General features: G+C 33.9%; 1 protein-coding gene across 2 annotated transcripts in view; it reads left to right on the top strand.

The window, feature by feature from the left end:
- The window catches only part of LOC106473503 (homeobox protein cut-like), a 48529-nt gene that overhangs the window by 11348 nt on the left and 10885 nt on the right, over positions 1-26296 (top strand). For both annotated transcript variants that reach the window (XM_022401931.1, XM_022401930.1), the window contains 5 exons: positions 2430-3415; positions 5188-5455; positions 7343-7596; positions 11337-11517; positions 11991-13184. In XM_022401931.1, the coding sequence (XP_022257639.1) occupies positions 2430-3415; positions 5188-5455; positions 7343-7596; positions 11337-11517; positions 11991-13184 (2883 nt within the window). The remainder of the gene's footprint in view (positions 1-2429; positions 3416-5187; positions 5456-7342; positions 7597-11336; positions 11518-11990; positions 13185-26296) is intronic.

The following is a 26296-nucleotide window of genomic DNA, read 5'->3' as shown; positions in this document are numbered from 1 at the left end:
CATCCTAAACTTGGTTGATATTGAATGGTTTATGTAAAATATTCATCCTAAACTTGGTTGATATTGGATGGTTTATGTAAAATATTCATCCTGAACTTGGTTGATATTGGATGGTTTATGTAAAATATTCATCCTGAACTTGGTTGATATTGGATGGTTTATGTAAAATATTCATCCTGAACTTTGTTTATATTGAATGGTTTATGTAAAATATTCATCCTGAACTTTGTTGATATTGGATGGTTTCTGTAAAATATTCATCCTGAACTTTGTTTATATTGAAATGGTTTATGTAAAATATTCATCCTGAACTTTATTGATATTGGATGGTTTATGTAAGGCAGTCATCATAAATTTGGTGTAATAAGTTGATCACTGTATAATGTTGTGACAGTCTAATCTGGATTTTCTTCTTCTCCTCTTTTAGATTCATTTCACTTTGCTGTTTTTATAGTTAGCTTTTTTTAACACCAGAGTTGGAAGATAAAATTGTGAGTATTTTGTTTTGAGTGTTTTTGGGAAGTTGAGTGAATAAATGCATGTGGGATATATCACAGTTTGAATTATTAGTATAATTTTGATGGAAATAACCTTAACAGTGTTATGAAAGAAAAGAATTTTATGTTCTAGTTGATCAGTCTCTTAAGCCATCCAAACAGTGTTGCTAGTAATTAGCAGGGCAAATATGGTTTTAGGTTGTGTCAACAGAAATACTGAATACAAGTCTAAAAGGCTATAAAGTCATTGTATGGGTCATTGGTTAAGCCACATTTGGAATATTGTGTTCAGTCTTAGGCTTTTTACCTCAGAGAGAACATTAAATTGTTAAAAAAGGGTCAAAGGATGATACCTGGGATGGGAAGGTTATTATATGAGGATACGTTAAAATCTCTGAACTTGTTTTCTCTTGAAAATAGAAGAGTTAGAGGGGATCTGATTGACGTGTTTAAGATTGTAAAGGGAATTGATGGTGTTGATACACCATCTTTTATCATATTAACTAGTGATAATGGTAAGATTAAGGGACACAAATATAAAATTTGGTCATCTTCAGCTATATTTTTCTAACTGGGTAGTTGGCCTCTGGAATGGGTTGCTTTCAGATGTGGTGGATGAGCTTAATATGTGCTTAATGCTATCTTAAGTTACATACCATTAGAATTTTTTTAGTACCCTTAATATAGAGAGACTTGAATCCCTGAATTCTTAAAGTAGGAACACGAGAGCACACTATCTACACACTTGTTACACATTCTTGCAGTTGTTAGACAACATTTTTGAACTTTTAAATAATCTCATTACAGATACCATTTTTTAAGCTGTAAGGTCATATAAAAAATGCTGTGCTAAGCAAAGAAACTTGTGACTATAAATCTTAATAGTACTGAAACTGGAACTGTAAAAAATTTGTAAAAAGGTTTCAGTAAAACAAAGTTTTTGTTGTCAGCAAGATTTTTGTGTTGAATACAGGATTTTGATCACTGTCATCTAAATCACAGATTATTACCTTATGTACAGGGTTTTGATTATCACCATTCTAAACACGGGGGTTTTGTTCCAACTTAAGTACAGGGTTTTGAACATCATCTTATGTACAGGGATTTGATCATTACCATCATATATACAGGGTTTTGACCATTCTTGTCTTGTCTTCCTTGTAGAATCTGTAAATGAAATGAGGTGAAAAGGTATTAAAGGTGTTTCAGGAAATGTGGTATCTTATTTTGTCTCAAACATTATTCTAAAACATGTAATCATATTTTCGGGCAAAAAGAGAGTGTCACTCATAAAATTACTGTTGCTTTATTTTGAGTTATTATAATTAACTGAAGATCACATGAAACAAAAATTATTTGAACTGCATCTTTTCTTATTGGATCAGTTTATCTACTGCTGACAAGTCTCTTGCTCATTATCAGAGCTCATTACATTTTATAATGCAACAGGAAAATATTAAATAAAAATTTCAATCTCAATGAAATTAAGTATTGCAAGTGAGATGTTTTACACTCAGAGTTCATCTAGAGTTTTAGTAGACTCTTACAATACTCTCAGGATAAAGAGGCCATCTCATCAGTGATATACAACATAAAAGTCTGAGTAAAACTATTTCATGATAAGAAAGGTTCTAGTTCTTTCCAGCAAGTGAAGGACTTTATCATATATCTTTTCTAAGACACCCTGTCTCATAGTAGAGTCTTGTATGTTGTTATGTTATAAGTTCTTATACTATTCTGTAAAGAGAACTTTACTGTGAAGAGGATATTAGGTTCTTCTAATTCATAAGAGTTTGAAGTATGTATGACTTCTAGCTATATTTATAATAAAGCCACTATTTTCATATTTTTAAACGACTAGGTTATCTTAGCTTTTTCTGTGAACCTTCTAGGCCAGGTTCCCAACCCTAATCATCACTTATTTATTCCTAGGTAAAGATTCTGGACCTCTGTCAAGTAAACAAGAGGATCCAGCAGCAGAGGAACGTATTGCACAAATTTTAAATGAAGCTCAAACTGCCATGCTTAATTCTAACAGCAACAATAACAAGATGATCCCACTACATAATGGAAGCTCAGGATACTCCCCACAGAATGGCAATGCACCTAGATCAGAGGAAGAAGGGAGGGGAGATGAAGGAGGTGGCATCGAAGGAGGAGGTGGGAAAAGTCAAACATTACACAGTAATAATAATTATAAAGATTATTTCCAGTCTGGCAGTATGCGACGATCTAGAAAGTATGATAATGATGACATACCACAGGAGATGGTAGCAAAGATCTACCAAGAGGAATTGGCTAAACTTATGGGACAGAGAGTAGAGGAAGGTTTCCGTTTACCCAGAGACCAGTACGAACGAACGCAAGAAGAGATTAGACATGCCCTTAACATCTATCACCAGGAACTTTCTCAGCTCTCTCATCTTGGTGTAACTACAGCCTTAATAAATGGTACTGCCTCTTCTTTCATCCCTCATGCCATCAGCATGGCTAGTAGTCTGCCTCATATGGAAGTACCTATTGATGCCACAGTACAGTCACGTAGTAGACAGAATGATAAAAAAAACAACAGCAGTTTGGATGTGGATAGTGTACGTCATCATGGGAGTGCCTTCTCTTTGGTGACGCCAAAAACAGAGGCAAGAAACAGTCCTGTTAAAGTAGCAGTATCACATCAACACACCTCTTTTCCTCCAACGTCTGCAGTGTCTCTCACTGAAATATCCAGTGATGATATTTCCATCTCAGCATCTCCTTTGCAGCAGATGCAGTCTATTACAAACTCATTACTCTCTCAGTCAACTATGACCAACACCTCCAGTACACTACAGAGGCCCACAAAAGCAATTCTTCCACCCATAACTCAACAGCAGTTTGATCAGTATAATAATCTGAATACTGAAGATATTGTGAAAAATGTGAGTTTTGTTTTGGCTTAGAAATAATTTATTACATGTTAAGGTCCCCAAAATTAAGTATCTTAATGTCTTTGTTATAAAAAATTTTAAAAGAAGAAATAAGATTGCAATAGTGAGAGAACAATTCTTTTCGGATTCACCACATAATTTTCAGATGAAGAAGCAACTAGATTGGTATTTGGTTATATGAAAGTGTCTTTAATTCTTTATTGACAATAGTATTCAGGTATAGGAGCAGCTAGGTCAGTATTTGATTACTTAGAACATGTTCTTCAGGTATAGGAGCAGCTAGGTCAGTATTTGATTAGTTAGAACATGTTCTTCAGGTATAGGAGCAGCTAGGTCAGTATTTGATGAGTTGGAACATGTTCTTCAGGTAAAGGAGCAGCTAGGTCAGTATTTGATTAGTTAGAACATGTTCTTCAGGTATAGGAGCAGCTAGATCAGTATTTGATTATTCAGAACACGTTCTTCAGGTAAAGGAGCAGCTAGGCCAGTATTTGATGAGTTGGAACATGTTCTTCAGGTATAGGAGCAGCTAGGTCAGTATTTGATTAGTTAGAACATGTTCTTCAATTATAGGAGCAGCTAGGTCAGTATTTGATTATTCAGAACACGTTCTTCAGGTAAAGGAGCAGCTAGGCCAGTATTTGATGAGTTGGAACATGTTCTTCAGGTATAGGAGCAGCTAGGTCAGTATTTGATTAGTTAGAACATGTTCTTCAGGTATAGGAGCAGCTAGGTCAGTATTTGATGAGTTGGAACATGTTCTTCAAGTAAAGGAGCAGCTAGGTCAGTATTTGATAAGTCAGAACATGTTCTTCAGGTAAAGGAGCAGCTAGGTCAGTATTTGATGATTGGAACATTCTTCAGGTAAAGGAACAGCTAGGTCAGTATTTGATGAGTTGGAACATGTTCTTCAGGTAAAAGCTCCTATACCTGAAGAACATCAAATACTGACCTAGCTAGTTGGAACATGTTCTTCAGGTATAGAGAAGCTAGGTCAGTATTTGATTATTCAGAACACGTTCTTCAGGTAAAGGAGCAGCTAGGTCAGTATTTGATGAGTTGGAACATGTTCTTCAGGTAAAGGAGCAGCTAGTTCAGTATTTGATTACTTAGAACACGTTCTTCAAGTAAAGGAGAAGCTAAGTCAGTATTTGATGAGTTGGAACATGTTCTTCAGGTAAAGGAGAAATACTGACCTAGCTGTTTACCTGAAGAACATGTTCCAACTCATCAAATACTGACCTAGCTGTTCCTTTACCTGAAGAATGTTCCAATCATCAAATACTGACCTAGCTGCTCCTTTACCTGAAGAACATGTTCTGACTTATCAAATACTGACCTAGCTGCTCCTTTACTTGAAGAACATGTTCCAACTCATCTTCAGAACACGTTCTTCAGGTAAAGGAGCAGCTAGGTCAGTATTTGATAAGTCAGAACATGTTCTTCAGGTATAGGAGCAGCTAGGTCTGTATTTGATAAGTCAGAACATGTTCTTCAAGTAAAGGAGCAGTTTGGTCAGTATTTGATAAGTTTGCCCCTGAAGAAGAAAGGTCCACCTTTTGAAAGTGTTAGGGTTATAGGGTTTTTATTCATTTCTGATAAGTCAGATCATGTCCTAATTCCTCCTTGATAATAGTTATCTGGTAAAGAAGCTACTGAGTCAGTATTTGATAAGTAAGAAAGTGTTTTTAGCTAAAGAAGTAATTATTAAATAGTTGATAAGTCAGATGGAGTCCTAATTACTTTTTGACAATTGTTTTCAGGTAAAGGAGCAACTCAGTCAGTATTCAATAAGTCAGAGATTATTTGGAGAAAATGTTCTGGGACTGTCACAAGGTTCAGTTTCTGATCTGCTGGCAAGACCTAAACCCTGGCACATGCTTACACAGAAGGGCCGAGAGCCATTTATCCGAATGAAAGTGTTCTTGGAAGATGAAAATGCAATTCACAAACTGGTAGCTTCCCAGTACAAAATACCTCCAGAAAAGTTATTACGTACAGGGGGTTTTGGAGGCTCCAGGAACTCCCCTGGTAAGAGTGTAAACTTTACTTGTTTATCTAGTTTTCTTTTTTTAATACTAAACTTAAAATTGTCCATAAGCAAATGTTGAAAATGTTTCTTTGTAAAATTGTAATTCATTTTTTATCATGTTATCCAAAAGGAAAGCCCCCCAGTGGCACAGCGGTATGTCTGTGGACTTACAACGCTAGAATCCGGGTTTCGATACCTGTGGTGGGCAGAGCACAGATAGCCCATTGTGTAGCTTTGTGCTTAATTTAAAAAAAAACCAAAGAAAAATTAGTCTGCAACTTAAGAACTAACTAACCTACTAACTACTGATGTATCTCTTATGCCACTTGTTAACTTTGAAATTTTTACCTAGATTATTTTACATTTATGAAAGATAAATTTTTGAAAACCTATACAAATTGGTCTATAATCAGGAAGCAGCACAGAATGTCACATATTTGATAGAGAGGTGTCTGGAAATCATGTTAACATGTTTATTATAATTTATTTCTGAATTTTTGAAACTTCTGAAAGATCCATTTTGTTCTGCAGTGCACATTCATTGGTCTAGTCACAGGCAGCAGAACTGGGGTGGCACTGGGGACATATACTCCTATTTTTTTTGCAAAGTAGTAAGGTTTAGATAAACCACATTTACACTCCAGATGTAAATATATTTGTTTTTTTATTACTACCAACGTTTTGCTTTTACAGCTTCTTCAGGATTAATACATACAAACTGTTTGATAATGAAGTATACGTTAATTTATAAAATTGATTGTGATGTGCGACAGACTCGACAAATATAAATACAAATATATTTACATCTGGAGTGCAAAGGTCGTTTATCCAAACTTTTATCACATCCCCCCACTATGCACTACAAACTTTGGAAGTAGTAAAGTGACTTTCTTCAATAGATCAAAAACTATAACATTAAAAATATTATAAAGTTGGTAAAACGGCGTGTACAGCCTGAAAATGTAAGGCAGGTTGTAACCAGTCAGCACTCTTACTGACTGGATTTAAATTGGCATTTCTTATTTACAAATCAGATTCAAAGTGCTCCTACCACCTACTAGAATTTTAACAACCATCACAGCAGTGGTTCAGAGATTCTCTGAAACATAAGTAAACAATGTTAACATAAATTCCACACATTGTATACATACCACAATTACAATTTTACAAAGAAATTTTAAAATTATATGTATTCCACTTCTTGAGACTTGTTTTAACTAGAAATGAGAAAATGGCATAATATACTCAAGACTTTTATAAAAAAAAAAGGAACACTACATTTTGCTGGGTTAACTCAGCATTTTCAGTTGTAAAGGTGAAATGTCGCATCCAAGATAAAATATAGTATTTGTGATCTACAATATAGGTCAGATAGTAAAATAAATTCTTTCACCTTTACATTTGAAAATTCTGAAATAACTCAGTGAAATATTATGTCATTTAATGATTTGTAGTTAAAGTTTAAAGTCCTTGGTAAAGTATAAATCTTTCTTTTTTTTTCAAGCACAAAGCTACACAATGTGCTATCAGTGCTGTATCCACCACAGGTATCGAAGCTCAGTTTTTGGCATCATACACCTTCAGACTTACTGCTGAGCCACTGGGGTGGGGGCAAATCCATTTAGAAATTTGTACATTTTTATATTTTCAATGACAGCATTCAGTTTCAAAATAACAAAAACAGATATAGAAATTCATCAATACAGAACAGTCTTTTTAATTTTGTTGCATTTTTCCTTGACCATAAGAACTTTTTGTATTGAACATTTTTATTTCAGCAGGCTCTCTAAAAATGTCTCATTGGTCTACAGAATCAGTAAAATCACATCCTAACCCTTTTGATAGAAGCCATATCTCTCTAGACAATAACTTTTCTCCATCCACAGATTTGCAGGAGTCTTCCCCTTCTACTCCAGAATATTTACCAAGTATTTCTAACGTGGCCAGCAACTCATCCAATAATATTTCAGCAACTCAGAATGTGCCAGGTAGCTCCAAGAAACACTGCCAGAATCCACAGTCCTTGTCATACTTGCACTCTTCTGTGTATGAAATAGCTGCACTAACCACTGACTTGGACACACAGAACATCACATCCAAGATAAAAGATACACTTATGGCCCAAAACATAGGTCAGAAGGTGAGATGTTGATGTGTTTTGTATCATTTAATACGAGTAGTAGAAATCCAGTTGTGATGACTTCCCGTTACTTTAAAATTAATTATTTAGACAGTGTTTGTATCTTTAATTCTGTTGATGATAGCATTTCAGTAAGTGTGTCCTGGCATAATATTATTTCCAGAAATTACCTGGCCACAACAGAATGGAATGAAATTTCCTGGAGAGCTTTAAGTTTTTGTTTAGGGTAATTGTGTCATTTTTTCTGAATATGTAAATCCTAACTGTATAAAACATGTTTAGATTTTTCTTCTTAGTATGTATTTTAGGATTGTTTTTTTATTGAATCTAAAGTGTATTTCAGGAATGAGATGATTCATTTTATTGTTATTGTGGTTCACTACATAGCATTTTGTACATCTAAATCTGCCAAGGTTGACATTTCAGGAGAAAAGTCGACAATATTGAAAAAAAGGAAAATTAAAGTTCATTAACTTATTATATACATATCTAAACCTATTTAGGTTTATATGTCAGAGAAAAGCTCATTAATATTGAAAAAAGGAAGAGAAACTTAGAGATAATTAACTCATCATATATATTTAAGCTTACTTAGGTTTTGTATTTCATAAAGAAAGGTTAATAATATTTAAAAAAGGAAAAGAAATATTAAAGTTGATTAACTTATTATATACATATCTAAGCCTACTTAGGTTTATAGTCAGGTTTATATATCTATATTTAAGTCTGTTTACAGACTTTAGAAAAAAAGGAAAAAATAATTAAAGCTTAATAATTAAATAATTAACACTCGTGTGTGTGTACATATATACATACACATACAAGGAATCAAATATATTTTGCTCCAAGAAGTAATTAATAAAAATTAAAAAATATAAATACATCATTTAAAATATTTTAATAACTCAATATTACTGTTAATTTAAAACAAATAAATAAAAACATACATATATAAAAGCATAAATACTGGTTTCGTATCTTACACAATACTCTTCAGTTTTTAAAGTAAGGCTCTTTTTAACAAGACCCACTTAACAATGTAAAATTCCTGTATTTTTTTACCTTAAAGTTTTATATAAGTTTTAAACTCCATCTGTGTGTTAAACTATATAACATTTAATGCGGTTTTAAATTTATTAATAAAATAATTTCCTACCAGCTGCAACCCACAAAACATTTGTGGTAGTTTTCATGCCATTTGCTTGAATATTCATAATTCTATCATTTTCATGCATAGTATTTAAGCTATGCTTTCTTGCAGGCATCATGTGTTAGATTTATAAATCCTGGTCTATTTTTAAAAAATTTGCATGGTCAGACAACCAAATTCATGTTGACTTAACTTTATTTAATAAACCTACACAAGAAGTAAACAATAAAGTTTAGTAATGATATTTATAATAGTGTACAGAGTATGAAACAGTTATGAGCATTCTGTTTATGACACAGGTTTACAAGTTGAGACAAAGAAACTCACAAAAACAAAGAATAAGACCCATAGTAAAGAATAAAGTACCTAAAAGGTGTTTATAGCAGTCTATGAAATGAACTGAAGTTAAATTATTGCAAATTAAAGTAAATGTAAAGTTGTAATGAAGACAAACTTAGCTGAATATGCAGAAACATCTGAATGTGTGTTCACAAAATGATAAGTATATGGTTTTGAATGAACTGAGCATGTGTATTTTAGACCTAAATAAATCGAGAAAACCCATAGCAATTGTATTCAGTGTAATGTTAATTTTTGGGGGGAAATTACATGCTGGTTAAGTGTTATATGTGTGAATACTTTTCAAATAAAAAAAAAAGTTGAACTCGAAACCAGTCGTAACATAATGACAACAACATTGTGCGATTTTGTAGCATACTCGTTACATTAAAAGTTTGACTAAGTAAAAAAACAGGTAAGGTAAATCTGAATGTAAAAGCCAATAAGCAATCCAGACTCTTCAGACAAGAGATATAAGGTTTGTAGCATTTGATCCAGAAATTTGTGAGAAAATTTCCAAACAGTCAAACACAAGCATATTAATTATATAGGTTATTTTCACGAAAATACCAAAATCAAAATATATCAAAATTTTTCATAATACCCTTATTAATGTGTTTGTTAACGGGTAATATGCTGTTATTTGAATTTTTGACTTGAGATTTATTAAATTTATTCTTAAATGTAAGTTTTCTGTTTCTCCAACATTTGCTTACAACAAATACAAAATAATATATAAATAACATTATGTGAATTACAACTAAATCTAGATTTTGTGAAAAATATTTTCTTCCAGCAGGGCCTGTAATATGTAAGATAATCTTTCTCACAAATATAACAATATCTTCATCACATTTCTATACTTTATTTCTCTGTTTTTAGATAGCATATAAACTTTGGGTTTGTGTTTGGGATAAAATGATTTGTTTATTTTCAGACGTAGCTTGTTGGATATCATTAATATCAGTTTTAATTCGAGGGTGATATGTTATTATGGGTGGAAAAAACAAGTTGATTGGACCATTGACCAAATCCTAAAACCATTTATATCTAAAATACTAAGTTATATTAGAGATTTTATTAATTAACACATTTTATTAATCACTTACCAGAGAAAATTGAAAAGAAATATTATTTTAATATCATTAGATGTTGTTTCTCTATCCAAGTATCAAATATAAATATGGTATAAAAGTTATTGAATATTACTTATAAAGATACCCATGTTTATTACATCCATGTTTAAATAAAGAATTGATAATTAAAGGTTTAAACCTTATTTTAGGTAATTTTTATTTTGTTTATAAAGGCAATATTGTAACATTGAAAAATGTCATACTTTACAAGAATCCTTTTTTGTTGTTTAAGACTTATAAAATAGGTAAATTAATATGTAGAATTATAAACTGACTTTTCTCTCTACATTAAAATACTTTTATTGCGAGCTTTCGGTCCTCTTACTGTAGCCTTCATTGGGAAACAATGCATACAATAAAAGTATTTTAATGTAGAAAAAAGTCTGTTTAAATTCTACATACAAGCTTTTTTTTCTTCAAATATTTCCATTTTGTTATTCTTGAAAAAAGAATAAGAGATTATTTTATGAAAATTATTTTATTAATAAGCTTAAAACCACATTAAATGCTACATAGTTTAAAACACAGAAGGAAACATAAAAGCCAATAAGCAATCCAGACTTTTCAGACAAGAGATATGAGGTTTGTAGCATTTGATCGAGAAATTTGTGAGAAAATTTTCAAACAGTCAAACACAAGCATATTAATTATAATTAATTAAGGTAAAAAAACACGGGAACTTTTACATTGCTCACTAAGTCTTGTTTGAGAAAGCCTTATTTCAGAAACTGAAGAGTATCCTGGAAGATATGAAACTGGTATTTATGCTTTTATATGTGTATATTTTTATTTATTTGTTTTAAGTTTATGGTAATAAAGAGTTTTAAAAATATTTTAAAATACTATTTTTCATAGATATATATATATATATATATATATCTGTTTATGTTAATGTTTCAGAAAGAAAAGTCACTAATATTTAAAAATAAGAAAAATTAGAAATGGTTAAATCATTAAATATCCAAGACTGTTCAGGTTGATATTTCACAAAAAAAGGTAAAATATACTGAAGAAAGTAAAAGTTGGTTAACTCACTGTTATTATATTATATTAATATAATATAATATATTATATTATTATTTGTCATTATATTCTTTAATCTTTCTTTATTTCAGATTTTTGGTGAGGTGGTGCTTGGTCTGTCTCAAGGGTCTGTTAGTGAGTTGTTATCAAAACCAAAACCATGGCACATGCTCAGTATTAAAGGTAGAGAGCCTTTCATCCGTATGCAGTTGTGGTTAAATGACCCACAAAATGTAGAAAAATTGCAAACATTTAAAACTCAAAGAAGGGAAGGTGAGACAAGTTTTTCAGTCGAATACAATTAACCAATCACAAATTACTCTAGTTTAGTAGTCCTGCTGCTTGAATTAATCGTGTAATATTCTGATAAAATGTACCCTACAAAATAAGTTTAATAGTTTCTTTTACAAGAGTGTCATTTGATCTGGTAAAGGGTCTGTAATAATTCAATGAAGACTTAAAATAAACGTTAGTATTAAGATTTAATCCAAAACCTTTTGTTTCACCAAATATGTGATGAAACATTTACCAATGAGTTTTTATATTTGTTTCTAAGTGTCCAAATATGGATTGACATGAATAGTGTTATTGTTTGACAGCAGATTCATTTGCATTCTAAATTTTTAAAGTACTCTTTTAAAAGAAAACACTGTGGTTGTTACTTTCATTTTCTGTTGTTGTATCTTTAGCTCTTTATATTTTGAGTTATATAATGAGTTTGAGTGTTTGTAATTTACATTTTTCAGCAAATAAGCGAAAAAGAAACAACATAGATGACATGGAGTTCTGCCACTGGTACAACTATGGTTTCTCTTCTTCACCATACTTGTCAACTAAAAAACCACGAATCTTGTTCTCCGAGGAGCAAAAAGAAGCACTACGTTTAGCATTCTCTATGGATCCTTATCCAAGTACAGCAACAATTGAATTTTTAGCCAATGAGCTCAACTTATCAGTCCGAACAATAACCAACTGGTTTCATAACCATCGCATGCGACTTAAGCAACAGCCTATGATTTCTCATGATGACCACAAGTCTAATTACAGTGGAGCACGTGTAGTATCTCCTTTGTCCAATATTAAGGATACGACAAGTTTTGATCCTGTGCAGTTTAGAATGATGCTGAACAGTCGACTTTCAGAACTAAATCGAGACAAAGGTAGTGGAATTGTCCAGAAAATGTGCTCTACTTATAGGAATAATTCACCACTCTCCGCCCACAATGATGATTCTGGTACTTTAGACTTGAGCATGTCTAGTCAACATTTCCTACAAAGAAGTAACAATCTATTTGGATTTCAGTGTTCTTCAGAAACTGCAAGTGCCGGAACAGATGAGCACTCAAACAGTGAACTAAATGAAGACTCTAGCTATTCCTTAGATAGAGGCTTGTCAGAAAGTAGTGACAAAGAGTCTCTCGAAGAACAGCCACTGTCTCTGTCTGCATACAACATAATTCATGGGCAAGAAAGCTTTAAACAAATGACAATAGTGCCATCTAGTAGCAGTAACAGGAGAAAATCTGCAATGCCACAATGGGTGGACCCAGGGCTGAAAATGTCTCCTGATAGTGACCTATGCAGTGAGAATGAAGACAATGATGAAGAAAAAACAGAAAATAAGAAATATGAGGAGATAATAAATGGAGTCTGTGTTCTTCAAACTGGAAAACTTGGTCTTCCTGTGCCTAAGGAGCATACAGTGCGGATTGAGCCAACTCCAGCTCCTGATAGCCAGGTTTTAAACTATGGGAACAAAGAACAGGCTTCTGAAAAAGATAAAGAAATAGATTCTTCCAAACAAGAAAAAGAAAAGTTTCAAGAAAACATTAAAACTGATAGAAAACATAACATTGAGAGGCTCGAGAGATGTTTAAAAGACAAAGTAGTAAGCTGGGATGCTGATGACGAAGGAGAGAGAGAGGAAAACAAAAATAGTGGTACAGCTAAAGCCAAAGATGATCAGAAATAGAAGAATGATTTATTTATATTCAAATAGAAAGAGTAACAGAGAAAGTCTTTAATGAAAACAAAGAAAAAAATATATATTGCAGACTGACTTGATATGCATTCCTCAATCCAGACTTTTGATTGTGTTTCACATTTTACATAACTTGGCTTTTGAGTGGCCTTAAAAGATATCAACCCTAAACTAATGAACTTTAGGTTTAGTTAGATGAGTGAACTAGGGTTAATGTAAAGAGTGAGGGCAATTCCAAAGGACATGCAAATACAATGTGATAATGCCTTTACAGCCTTCTTGTTGTAGCCTAAGGCCAAGAAGGCTGCTAGCTAGTGTGTAATATATACTAAGTGGTACCCTAGAGATGAGTCTTTATTTGTTGTTGTTCAACCGAGTGAAAGAAACATGTTTCTTGTTTGTGCAGATCATTTTTAAAAATTATACTCTTTGTGATTTCCATACATTTCAAATCCTTTTTTGCTCCCACCTGATAATGTATTTTACTGTACATAACTCTGATGATATATGCATGTACGTGTTTTCTAGTTTTTTTTACTCTAGAATAAGTAGATATAGTAGTCTACCATCAGCTTATTCTTATGTTGGAGTCATCCATATTAGTTTACCGACTTCTCTGTTTGTAATTAAATATATATGCAAGTGTTATTTATCATTCTGAGGATGCCTTTTTAAAGAGATTTGTGGCTTACATTATCTTGTATTAATCAGGATTTGGAGCAGGATGACATCTTGAATGCTTGTAAAGCAAAATTATTGTTTCCTGCTCTTTGTTATTCTAGTCCAGAAGTACTTCTCAAGTGTGAGCCACTAGTTATGCATTATATCAACATTCTTCTCAAGTTTGTACAAATATTTGAATTCTAGCCACCATTTGAAAAGTGTTGTCTTGAGTATTGACAGGACCGTGAAGTTTTTTTATTTGCATGACAAAAAACTTTTCTTCATTGTAGTCGCTTACTCTTTTTATTTGCAAAGTTTTGCCATATATATGAAACTACGTACTTAGTAAGAAACTACATGAAACTACGTAAGATTGATGAAATACAATGTTGTTATTGTTGTACAGGATAGAACCAAACTGTTACAAATTTTGTTTAAAACATATTTTTTATTCGTGATTTACAGGAAAAATGTAATTAATTTAGAGACGAGTCTTCACGTAGTTTTGACCATAGAATAAGGAAAAAATTAAGTAAAAAGTCATAAACGATATCTATTATCCAAAAATTTTAAGAATTTATGAAATATATAGCCTAAAAGGCAAAATGAGAAAAATGAAAGAAGACTGACAGGGTAAAACTTAAGTTCAATGTGAGGGTTATTAATGATAATTTGAGAAGATCCTTTATATGGATTAAATTTGGTGATGTTTCTGATATGTATGTCTATATGTATAAAGATAAGGCAGTATCAGATATGCATAAAAAGGATTAATAGTCCTCATTTTGTAACCCCTTTTGTTTATCTCATTCATACGAACAGTGGTGATTGATAGGTGAGACACATATTACACTAAAATTATTGTACATCCCACCATGCAACTTCTTGGCTCTGTAGAGCCTGTTTCTCACTTCCTCATTAGGCAGTTTATATCTTGCCTAATCAAGCTCTTCTGTTGACATGACATTCTTTTTTATTATACAAAAGTAATATGTCATGATTGAAGCTTTAGTAGAAATTAATGTTTTATTACACTTTCACAGATTGATGCAACTAAATTTGAGTTAAAAAAATGTTGAATTTGAGTGTTTAGATTAAAGGACATGGAAGTTTGACATGACAAACCACCACTGCATGTAAGTGTGTTGGCTGGTGTTTTTCAAGTTGAACTATAATTGCCAGATTAAAGAGCAGCAACTTTTTATCTGAATCTATAAAGATGACCTATTTACATTAAGTAAGGTAGTGCTGGACTATTATCTTTTCGGTTGAATTTCTTTTACATAAACATACAGAAAACTGAAATGAATTCTCATACTTTAGACTTGTATCAATTTTTCCAGTTAGCATGTGATATTGATATATTTACTGTTGAAGCCCTGCATAGTGGTGATTGTGGCCATTTTGTTCTTAGCACAGTGGTTCTTAAATAAATAATTCCCACTATTATCATTACTGGAAATCTTGAAAATATAATAATTTTACCAACACAACCACTTGACATGCAACTTCTGTTTTTGTGTGCATCATGTATAAAAAACTGTTTTTAATGTTTTGAAAAGAAGAATGGAATATTCATACTGAAATGGAGCCAGTTACTGCTCTAGACACATAAGAATATAACATAGACAACTTCAAATAGGTTTTTCTCATGTGTTTTATTCTGATACGATATCTTACTCCTTCTCACAAAAAACTTTCTCGATTAGTACTGTGCTCTATCAATGCAGATTTTTCGCTTGCCATTAGCCTTATAACTCCCACTTCTTTCTGCATATCTATATGCATATGATCATGCAGCAACCCTCCACCAACAGGAGTGCAACAGTACCCTTATTCTAACTAGCACCATTTCTATTGATGCACTTGTTAATCACTTCTTAATTAGCAGTCTTACTGTTAAGATGTGTTTGTCTTTGCTCATGATTTTCGTTATATTTTCTTCTAGTACATTTGTTTTTCTCTTGATACTTTTTGTTCAATTTGTTTGAGTTTATACTTTGTAGGTATGCACTCACAGTTTTAAGTAGTTACAACTGCTACTGCACCTATGGATTTCCCGACCACGCCTTCAGGGTCAGTCCCAGAGTTATTGACCAAAGATGTGACTACTACGATCCATAGAGAATTGTCTCATTTCATGCAACATTCACCTCCACCTGAGGACTATCCTGTCATAACCGCACCTGGTGTGTCCGATAGTGAGGATGAGAATTTTGACAGCCTTCCCCCCCCTCCTGAATATGCTTCTCAGTCATACTTAACTCTCCACTGGGTTTTCCTTCCAGGTCTTTGGATGACAAAGATCGATGAGTCAGAGGCATATCTCCATATTCCCATCTCCCCGACATTCCAACATTTCCTTCATTTTGTTCATCATGGGTGTGTTTTTCAGTTTTGGAGGATTCTGTTTGACCTGGCCTCAGCTCCCTGGATGTTCTGCTGAGTTCGCCAATCATTTGCTTGACTGCTTCATTTTCAGAACCTTTTTTTTTCCCACCATTACATAGATGTCTGGCTCCTGCTGGCATCCTCATGGGCTTATGCCCTCCATACTCCTTTTCTTCTTTGGTAAGCTGCCAGAGTCACTTGGCTGTTCAAAAAGGAGAAGTCATTCCTCACAGCTACCCAGTTTGTGGTTCATCTTGGTGTTGTTTTCAATTCATTTCTCAGTCGAGCTCAGTATTCTCCCCTTCTGTTGGAGATATGAAATGTTTTGTTTGCAAAGTCTCCTCCTCACCCTCTCCTACTGCACAGGAGGTTTTCTCTCTTTTGGAGAGGTGAGCTTCTCTCAAAACAAGTCCTCATTCCACATGCACCATCTTGAACAGGCTTTAATCGACCAATGGAGCGTTGTTCAGTATCCCTTGGATGCTCCTTTTACACTTCTCTCTCCATTACTGACAGTCTTTGCATATTAGCTGGATCAGACCAATACCACTGCAAAGGTTCCTCTTGCTTCACCTCATCTGGATTGTCACCTTTTTACTGATGCTTCATTTTCCAGTTGGGGAGCGTATCTCAACTGTCAGGAGATTTCTGGATGGTGGACTCTACCCAAATCCACTCTCCATATCAATATTTTGGAGCTTCTTACTGTTCAACAAGCTGTATTTTGCTTCCTGCTGTCTCTTTGCAAACAGGTGGTGACGATCCCCTCAGTCAATTCAGTGGTGGTGTCCTATAGCACCAGGCAAAGAGGTACTGGTTGAGGGACCTTTGTTTTCGAATTTTGGATCTTCTTTATTGGGCCCACAGCCATCAAATTACTTTGCTGGTGTGTCATATTTTGGATGCCCAGAATCTGGTCACGAATCAGTTATCCCAACCTGACAAAATTCAACCGACAGAGTGGTAGTTGGATCCTAGTGTTTTTGGGGGTTGTATGCTGATTGGGGTGTCCCCGATTTGGATGCAATTGCGTTTCGTCTCAACTCGCATCTTTCCCATTTATGGTTGCCTGTTTTTCATCTGCAGGTGGATGTAGTGGATGTTCTCAGCCAGAATTGGGCTGATTGTTCCCTATATGCTTATCCTTATACACAGCTTCTTTCTCGTATTCTTTTAATAGTTCTGACCACTCCTTGTCGAGTTCTGTTGGTAGCACCATATTGGACAACTCAGACATGGTTTCCACTTCTACAACAGCTGTTGGTGTCACCACCTAGTCCTCTCACATTGTCTCTCATGCTCCATTGTCAGCATTGCTTTGGCGTGTATCATCCTTCCATACCTGTACTCAATCTTCATGTATAGCTTTTGTCCAGTCACTCACCAGATGGTTCGAACTTTCCATATGTGTTGCCTCCTCAATTTCCTATCCAGTTCCACTCATCATAATTGGTGGTTTATCAGTGTAAGTGGGCAACTTACTGCTTTTGGTCTGTATGCCGGGGTTACCATCCTTCTTTACCTGCCATTCCTCACTTATCATCCTTTTTCACTTGGCTTTATGACAGATGCCTATCAGTTTCTTTTGCTTGGTTTACAGGGTTACTTTGTCTTTTACCTTTCAGTTTACTGAAGATGCTTCTGTGTTCCACTCTCTTATCCATTTTTGTTATTTTGTTCATTCTCAATTGCTTGTCCTCCCCATCTTGCTTCTTTCCTGGATTGAAACCTCATCCCCATTTTACTTCTCTCCTGGATTGAAACCTATGTGTTGTCCTTTATGATCTTATTAGTCCTCTATTCGAACCCTTGCAGTCTTGCTCATTATGTCACCTTGCATTCAAGTCCTTGTTTCTGTTGTTGTTGGTGTGTGATCCCTGTTGTTCTGATGTTTTTATGACCATTGTTTGCTGTGTTTTCTTTCTCTTCCCTCCATCTCCCCATTTTCTGAATGCTCAGATCCTGATCACCTCCTTTGCCCAGTCAGGGCCCTCAGATGGCATATGACAAGCACTGCTCCATTTTGTGTTCCTGTGTCCATTTATTTCTTCATTGGAATACTACCTTTTCATGTGACTTTTCTCCCATTACTCTTATGGGTTGAATTTGCCAGGTTCTTCTCCTGGCATATTCTTCCCATTATCCTGATGACTGTCACTTTTTCAACTTTTTTTTGACCATCAGACCCCTCACTTGACCATGTCCCTGGCTGCCCATTTCTGTCTTCCTTTAGAGGACGTCATCAGCATGGGTATGTGAACTACCCCACATACCTTTACATCTCACTACCTACATCACATGGCCATTTTATGCTCTGTGGGTTTCTGCTTACCTCCAATCGCCATTCTGCACACCTCTGTTTCTTTGTGACTGGTAAGTACTCGGTTTCTTTTTCTTTTCCATTACAGGGGCCTTTTGCTTATCGGTTATGGATACCACTCTCTGGCTAGTGGTGCATGGCAGGTATACTTAGTCTCAAGTCCACACTGTCTGTCCTGTGGTCATGCTGGATGGCTATAACAGTGAGTTTCTTCCTACCATGGACCTGATGTACAATTCAGGATGACACCTGATGTTGGTTGATCGACTTCATCCAATTGTCATTTATGCATTGATACCAACAATTCATACATGACAAATCATCACATATCACAGGTTTATGTTATGCACACTGTAGAGATGGGGTGTTCTGTGGGACCAATTGTAGTTATATCTTGTAGTCTTTTGTTTCATAAATGTTTGTTCCAGACCATACACTCATGGACTTACAGGAATTATTGCTCATCTCTGATGCTCCGTGGCATTGAACCTCTTCCAACCGTGGACCTGATGTACAATTCCAGATGCTTCCAGGTGTTTGTTGACCACCCCCATCAACATGGTAACTATGCTTTTCAAAATAGGGTATTGCATTCACCCATTGCACTGTCTCTGGTACTATGATCCCCCAGACTCTCCAATGCATTTTCCCCCTATTCTTCTAGTGGACCGTGGAGGCCTGTCCTCCTGAGGGTACATAATACCACTCAGTTTGAGGATATGGTGATGGCATTCTGTTGGTGTTGATGACATGATGCCCTTCCTACCACAGACCTGATGTACAATTCCAGGTGTTAGTTGTAGCACTCCACCACATCTCTCTCTCTGTATATACATATATTGCAGTTTGCCCCTCTGGCTAAGGATTCCTCCTTGCTACCATCCTCCAGATGTCGGTTCCCGGTGGATCAGGTGTTGGTTGGAGATGGTTCAGCCACATAAGTCCTCACATGTGTTTAGCTGGTACCCTCCTCCTACCACAGACTGGATGATAAGTTCCCAATGCCTCCAGGTTTTGGATTGGAGATACAACCCAAAATTGCGGTCCTTCTTCCTACCATCCACTAGATTTCAGTTCCAGGTAAATCTGGTGTTGGTTGGAAGCTGGAAGAGACAGAGGAATTCCTGCATGTGTAAGGCTGGATTCCCTGTTCCTACCGTGGACTGGACAACACATTCCCAATGCTGCCAGGTTTTGGACCAGAGACGAATGCCTCTTGAGCTCTCCTTACTTCCTACCATCTGTTGGATCAGGTGTTCCTTGTGTTGGAGATATGCACATACAGAGGCAGGTTTTTGGTACAAATGCTTGTCTTCTCTCCCAGTACCTGTTTTTGAGGTGAAAGATAGAGGACCCTCTTCCTACCTGGACCTGAGGAACAATTCCAGATGCCATCAGGTGTAGGTTGAGGTCAAACTCCCATTTATAGTCTGTTGCGCTCTAGCCACTCAATACCTTGGAGTCTCTTTCTTGCTGAAAATTTGTTTCCATCCTTTATGTTTTGCCAACACATTCCTGAAGGGCAAATAGTATACCTGAATCATAAGTTGTGCGGTCTCCTACCAGTATGTTGTTTTTATTTCCTTACCACATCTCATGGTCTTTCCTTGGGGGCTTTATAAAGAAGGATTATATTCTCACTGGCCCTTGACGAGTTCAGTGTGGGATTTTAGCTTTTTGTGAGTGGAGGTAAGATATCATGTGGGAAGTTAACATTTTCTTAAACTGAAAATGTATTTCCGATAGATACTTACCTCCTCTCACATTTACCACCCATCCTCTCTACTTACAGTGTATTGGTTGACTTGATTATGACCAATCTCGACGTGATTAACAGGTGTATTATTAGAGAGGGTACTAGTTACGATAGGGGTACTGTTGCACTCTTGTTGTTGGAGAGTTGCTACATGATCACTTGCATGTAGATATGGAGAAAGAAGTGGGAGTTACAAAGCTAGTGGTGAGCAAAATATTTGTGTTGATAGAGGGCAGTACTAATTGAGAAAGCTTTTTATGAGAGGAGGTATCTATTGGAAACACATTTTCAGTTTAGGAAAATTTTAACTTTCTTTTGTTCTGTTAAAAAAAAGAAATAAATGTACCCAGCCTAAAAATCAACGTACTTTGTATTTACTCTGATTTTATTTTGCCTGTTAAATATTTAGGCTGAAACTTTTTTACATGTTAAAGGAAGATAGTTAGTATACAAGGAAATGAAACAAAAGTTTATAGATGAACAGCTTATTTGGAAGGTTTCAACATTCTTCTGTTTCTTTTGAAAACCCTGGTATGCTTTTTTTCTGATACGATCAAGGTTTTTCAGATTTCACAAAGAGAATCTCAACAGTCTTATAGTATTGTATAGTCTCATCTTGTTAAATATTTTCACTATCTACTTAGAATGTAACAAATAAAAAAGAAATTCACTAAAATCTTGAATACAAGAAAACAGTTGTTATTTTTAAAACCTTGTTGTTGGTTTTTATTTTACGGGTAGTTGTCTTTGTTATTCTCTGTTGTAAGGAGTTAAATAAGGCTTAAGTAAAAAATACACATTGATATTATCAAATTTTTTATATCAGATATGACTAGATTGATATGATCCCTCTTTAAAAGGTAGGTAAATTAATAAAAATTGTGTTTAAGTGACAAATTTTTCATAAAAGCAGCCTTAACTGATTGAAATGTACAAAAATAGTAATTGGTGTAATTACTCATAGAAAAGTTGTGCCATTTAACTCTTTCACTGACACATTTATAGATAAACAACTCTGTAAATGGTAGGCTTATTTTTTAATACATAAGAAAAAATTAAAATGACATAGTTTTTAATATTCCATTATTTATCTGAAACTTGAAACTTTGGGAAGTTTGAGGGGAATACCATTTCTTCGTGGTTGTACACAATTCCAAGCTCACATGTGGTGAATATCATACTTTTCAAGGCTAAAACAAAGGTAATTCAATGTGTCTATATATGTGCCCATAGTAGTAAAAGAGTTATATAGTAATATGAAGTTTAATGGTTAGATCTTTATTCATTTCTTCTCAGTTTATAGTTTATACATCTACATACATCAGTACTAACTGGTATCTTGTTTTTTGTAACGAGAATAAAACCCAGTGGTGCGTACAGGTGCATAATTATTCCTTAAATGTTAGTTACTTTGTAATATTTCATAATATTCTTAAAAGAACAATGTCCATAATATCTTGTGAGTAAACGTTTTAGGACTATAATAGTTATACATAAATCTTGTACATTTCTGTGTATTACATCTTTTGTTGTATTATTTCAATCTTGGTTGTATTGTATGTAAAATTTGACAACCAGTTTAGGGCACTCCTAAAAAAGGACATTTTAGGACTGTACACCATTAGGTGTAGATGTCATCTTTTTAAGACATGGCATCATGTGATTCATGTTTTGTTCATGTCTCTCATTAAGTCACCAGATCACCTTATCATTTGTGATGCACAATACCACAAGATATGATATTATACTTTATATAACTAGGTATTATTATTTGTGAGATGTAACATCAGCTGATACTGTTTTCTTATGACACGAGACCTTCACCTTTCGATACTATGTACTTAGTATGAGGGGGGGACATAGGCTTAATTCTTTAAATCTCAAATTACTGACTTGTTTTTGTACTCCTAACTACTGATGGAATCCACATACTGAATAATATTGATTAATTGTATGTTTTTACCTGTTACAACATTGAATGTAAAGAACTGACCAGAAATAAAATTTGGTAAAAAACATTGAGAATCCCAGCAGTAATTAGTGGAACTAATTAAAATAATGACGCTATTTTTGTTTAAATTTTGTTTTATGATTTCCATGCTATTAGAGACCCTTTCTTGATGTTAGAAAACACATAGGTTCAATTAAAAAGCAACCAAGGGCTTTCAAAAGATGGTCCTTTTTTCATCAGAGGTTAACTGGGAATGTCTGCCCCTCCTGAAGAAAGACGTCCACCTTTTGAAAGTGCTTGGGTCATTGGGTTTTGTATTTTTGTCTTTATTGTAGAACCTGTAAACAGTTAATTTATAGACCTAAAAGCAATTTTTTGCATAGATTGTTTTGAAAAAAATGTGTTTGACCCCATCAGTAAGCCTATGTAAAAAATTCAAAAACAAATCTTAATACTACAAATATTCTGAAATGCAATATTTTAATGTTTTATATTTGTTTATCTCATGTTTAAGTGTTTTACTGATGGCTGGCATTGATGAAAAGAAACTTGTCAGAGCAAGCAACTCTTTTATTTTTAACTTAGTAGTTTAAGACAAAATTTGTATAATTTGTACAGGTGTAAGTTTGTAAGTATACTAAGAAAACTCAATAGTATTTTTGAAAACTTACATTTTCAAAAATGTGAAGGCACTACTAGCCAATACATTGTTTAGCTGGATAAGTCAAATAACAGTAACAAGTTCAATATATTGAAGCAATATATATATAGCTCGATTTGAACTTTGTTGTTGCATTAGTTCCAGCATTAATTTTTTACAACAAAGTAAATTCCTTTAAACAAGGCAGCCAGTATGTTTCAAGTGTTAACAGTGAATGACAAGTGAGGATAAGACACCAGTGGCTTTTCTGTTCATATTAATTTTAATCTCTCTCTCCACTGTATTTCATGTTACAATACTATGAACTATGTTTTGTTGCCGATCAGATGTGATACTATAACCATTTTGTCAACTGCCATATGTTTTATGACAGTTGTTGCCTTTTCAACCACACCTATGAATTTTAGTGTGTTTGTGTGTATATATATATATATATCAAGTGTTTATGTATGTGTGTGTGTGTGTGTTTGTGGTTCACTCTTCAAGTTCTTCAGTCCTGCATGGAAATTTCAACTTTCCTAACTTCCTCTTGCACCAGCAGATTACAGTTTCTGTACTTTCAAAAACAGAAAATTGGCCTTTTTGTAGGCTATTTTTTATCAATCATGACTTTTTTCTCTAATGTTTATCTTAAATGCTTGCCCTTAAAATGAATGGCTATACGTTTGATATTCAAATTCATATTGATATTTTTATTCCAATTTAAGAAAATAAAGCTGGACATTCTCCAAAAGATATGCTGTCTGTCTTTATAAAATCTCTCCTATTGGTGATACACCAAGTGCAAATACTCTTCTTCCAAAGTTTTCTCAATTACAGAATTTATTTGTAATAATATATAAAAAGGTATAAATTTCTGTACTAAGAATGTATCAAACACTATACTTCCAAACTTCTGAATAAAGACAAAGGAATAAATCAGATGAGTAGGAAGTATCTACATTTTAGAGTAGCAGTACAGGTGGTGACATATCTCACTACATGAATATTTAAAGTACACTCTCTCTATCATACATGGAGCATTAGATGTATTAGACAGAAATAGACTGAATATTTAAATGATACAAAATTTTTGTGCATATTACAACAGTGAAGACACAAGATACTTATATATATATTGTAAGAACAAAAAATGTATAGAACAACAATATAGAGTGGATATTTAAACTGTACAACAACAATTGGGTGTATATTACAACAGTACAGTCAGACACAAGATATTTATATATTGTAAGAATAAGAGATGTATAGAACAACAATACAGACTGAATATTTAAATTATATAACAATACTTAGGAGCATATTACAACAGTAAAGATACAAGATGCTCATATATTGTAAGAACAAGAGACAGAGGTGTTGCCCTGAATCTTCAGTTGGTGTCTTGAAAAATCATAATAGAAATCCATGATCAGTATCATAGTAAAATGGCAAAGAATGCCCACGCATATGGGTCCGAGCCCGGAATCTTTTAATTACCTAGTGATGCCTCTGACAAGAGATATACAGAATAGCAATACAGACTGTATATTTAAATTTTTTTAACAATATTTAGATATGTATTACAATAGTACAGACACAATATGTTTATATATTGTAAGAAGTAGAGCTGTAAGGAAGAACAATACAAACTGAATATTTAAACTGCATAACAACAGTTTGGAGCATATTACAATGGTAAGACACAAGGAAGAACAATATGGACACTATAGAACAGTACATTTATACACGATTATTGAAATAAGAATCTACAATGTTACAACAGAATCTACATCTAAAAACAGTATAGACACTACATGTATCTAGTGTTTTAACAGTATGGACACTATAGATGTTTATGTAGTGTTATGGCTATATATCTTTATAAAATGTAAACACGAAATTTTAAACAGCATTAGAACTATAGAAGAATATAACAATATAAATGCTGAATGATTATGTAGTGTTTCAATGGTAGATTACAACAATATTGACACTAGATGGTTATGGAGTGTTAGATAATCTGATTGCAACAATATATACATTATATGGTTATGTATTGTAAGGGCAATATATTACAACAATATAGACACTAGATGGTTATGTAGTTTTTGAACAATAGATTACAACAACCTTGACACTACATTGTTATGTAGCATTAGGAAAATAGACAACAATAACATTCACACTAGATGGTTATTTAGTGTTAGGATAGTAGATTACAACAATATAGATACTATATATTTAGCACTAAAACAGTAGGTATATTTAAGAACAAAATGTACAATAGACATTTGTATATTGCTAAAATAATAGATATAGATAACAATTAATATAAACATTAGATCTTTATGATTTTTATATGGTGTATATACATAGCAGTAGACCAGATGTTTATATCATATATATATACAATAGAATCTCGACGTTAAGGGCACCTTTCTGACTGCGTCCAAATGCCCTCTATAGCAAGGTGCCCTTAATATCAAAAATGAGCCATGCAAAGCTGGATTCCATATTGTCCATACTAAATTTCTTAATTTTAAGGCCCCCCCATTTTGTTTGGTGTATGCAGGACACAGGTGTTCGTGAGTTACATGTTGCCATGACATCGAGTGTTGTCAACAGGAGGTCTCAGGGGGTGGATTAACTGTGCCCTTTTTTTCTTTACTATTGATCACAAAGTTTCAAAGTACTTCTCTTCAGAGTTTGAACTATTAAACATTTCACATTTATTTTCTGTGTTTATTTTACTGTCAAAGACTGAAGTAGAAATCTGCTGAAAATAAAGCAACAAATCACCACTTGTGTCATTAGACTGTTTGCGTGACACAGTAATACGAGATCCTCGAGAACAACAAAGCACATGCACAGAAATAAGCCAACTTGACCCTTGCTTCGAGAACACAATGTGGAATTTATCAGCTTGTGTATCCTACAGTGTTAACAATGAAAATTCCCCAGAGCAATAAGATTGCACTTTGCATCTGTGTAAACTTTTATTACAGTATATGGTTCGGAGCCGATCAAATAAACATCGCAAGTGTTTGAATTTTGATCATCCTTCTAGGATGTTTAGAATTTAGTGGTATACCAAAAAGGCATACTGCCACTTTAGCAAGTGCCCCTATAGAGAATGAGACTAAAAATACTGCCCTTAATCTGGAATATTGAGATACCCATTATTGCAAGATTTATTTTTTTACAAATAGTAGGAAAAAGAAAGAGACTGAAAAGGTCTGTCCTTAATGGCACGGTGCCCTTTGTTTCGAGGTGCTCACTAATCGAGGTTCTACTATATATATATATATATATATATAATAAAATATAGACACCACATGTTATAAGTT

The sequence above is a fragment of the Limulus polyphemus genome, unplaced genomic scaffold, assembly GCF_000517525.1.
Source record: "Limulus polyphemus unplaced genomic scaffold, Limulus_polyphemus-2.1.2 Scaffold6231, whole genome shotgun sequence".
Taxonomy (NCBI): domain Eukaryota; kingdom Metazoa; phylum Arthropoda; class Merostomata; order Xiphosura; family Limulidae; genus Limulus; species Limulus polyphemus.
The sequence above is the reverse complement of the archived record's forward strand: the minus strand, read 5'-3'. Positions and strand labels throughout refer to the sequence as shown.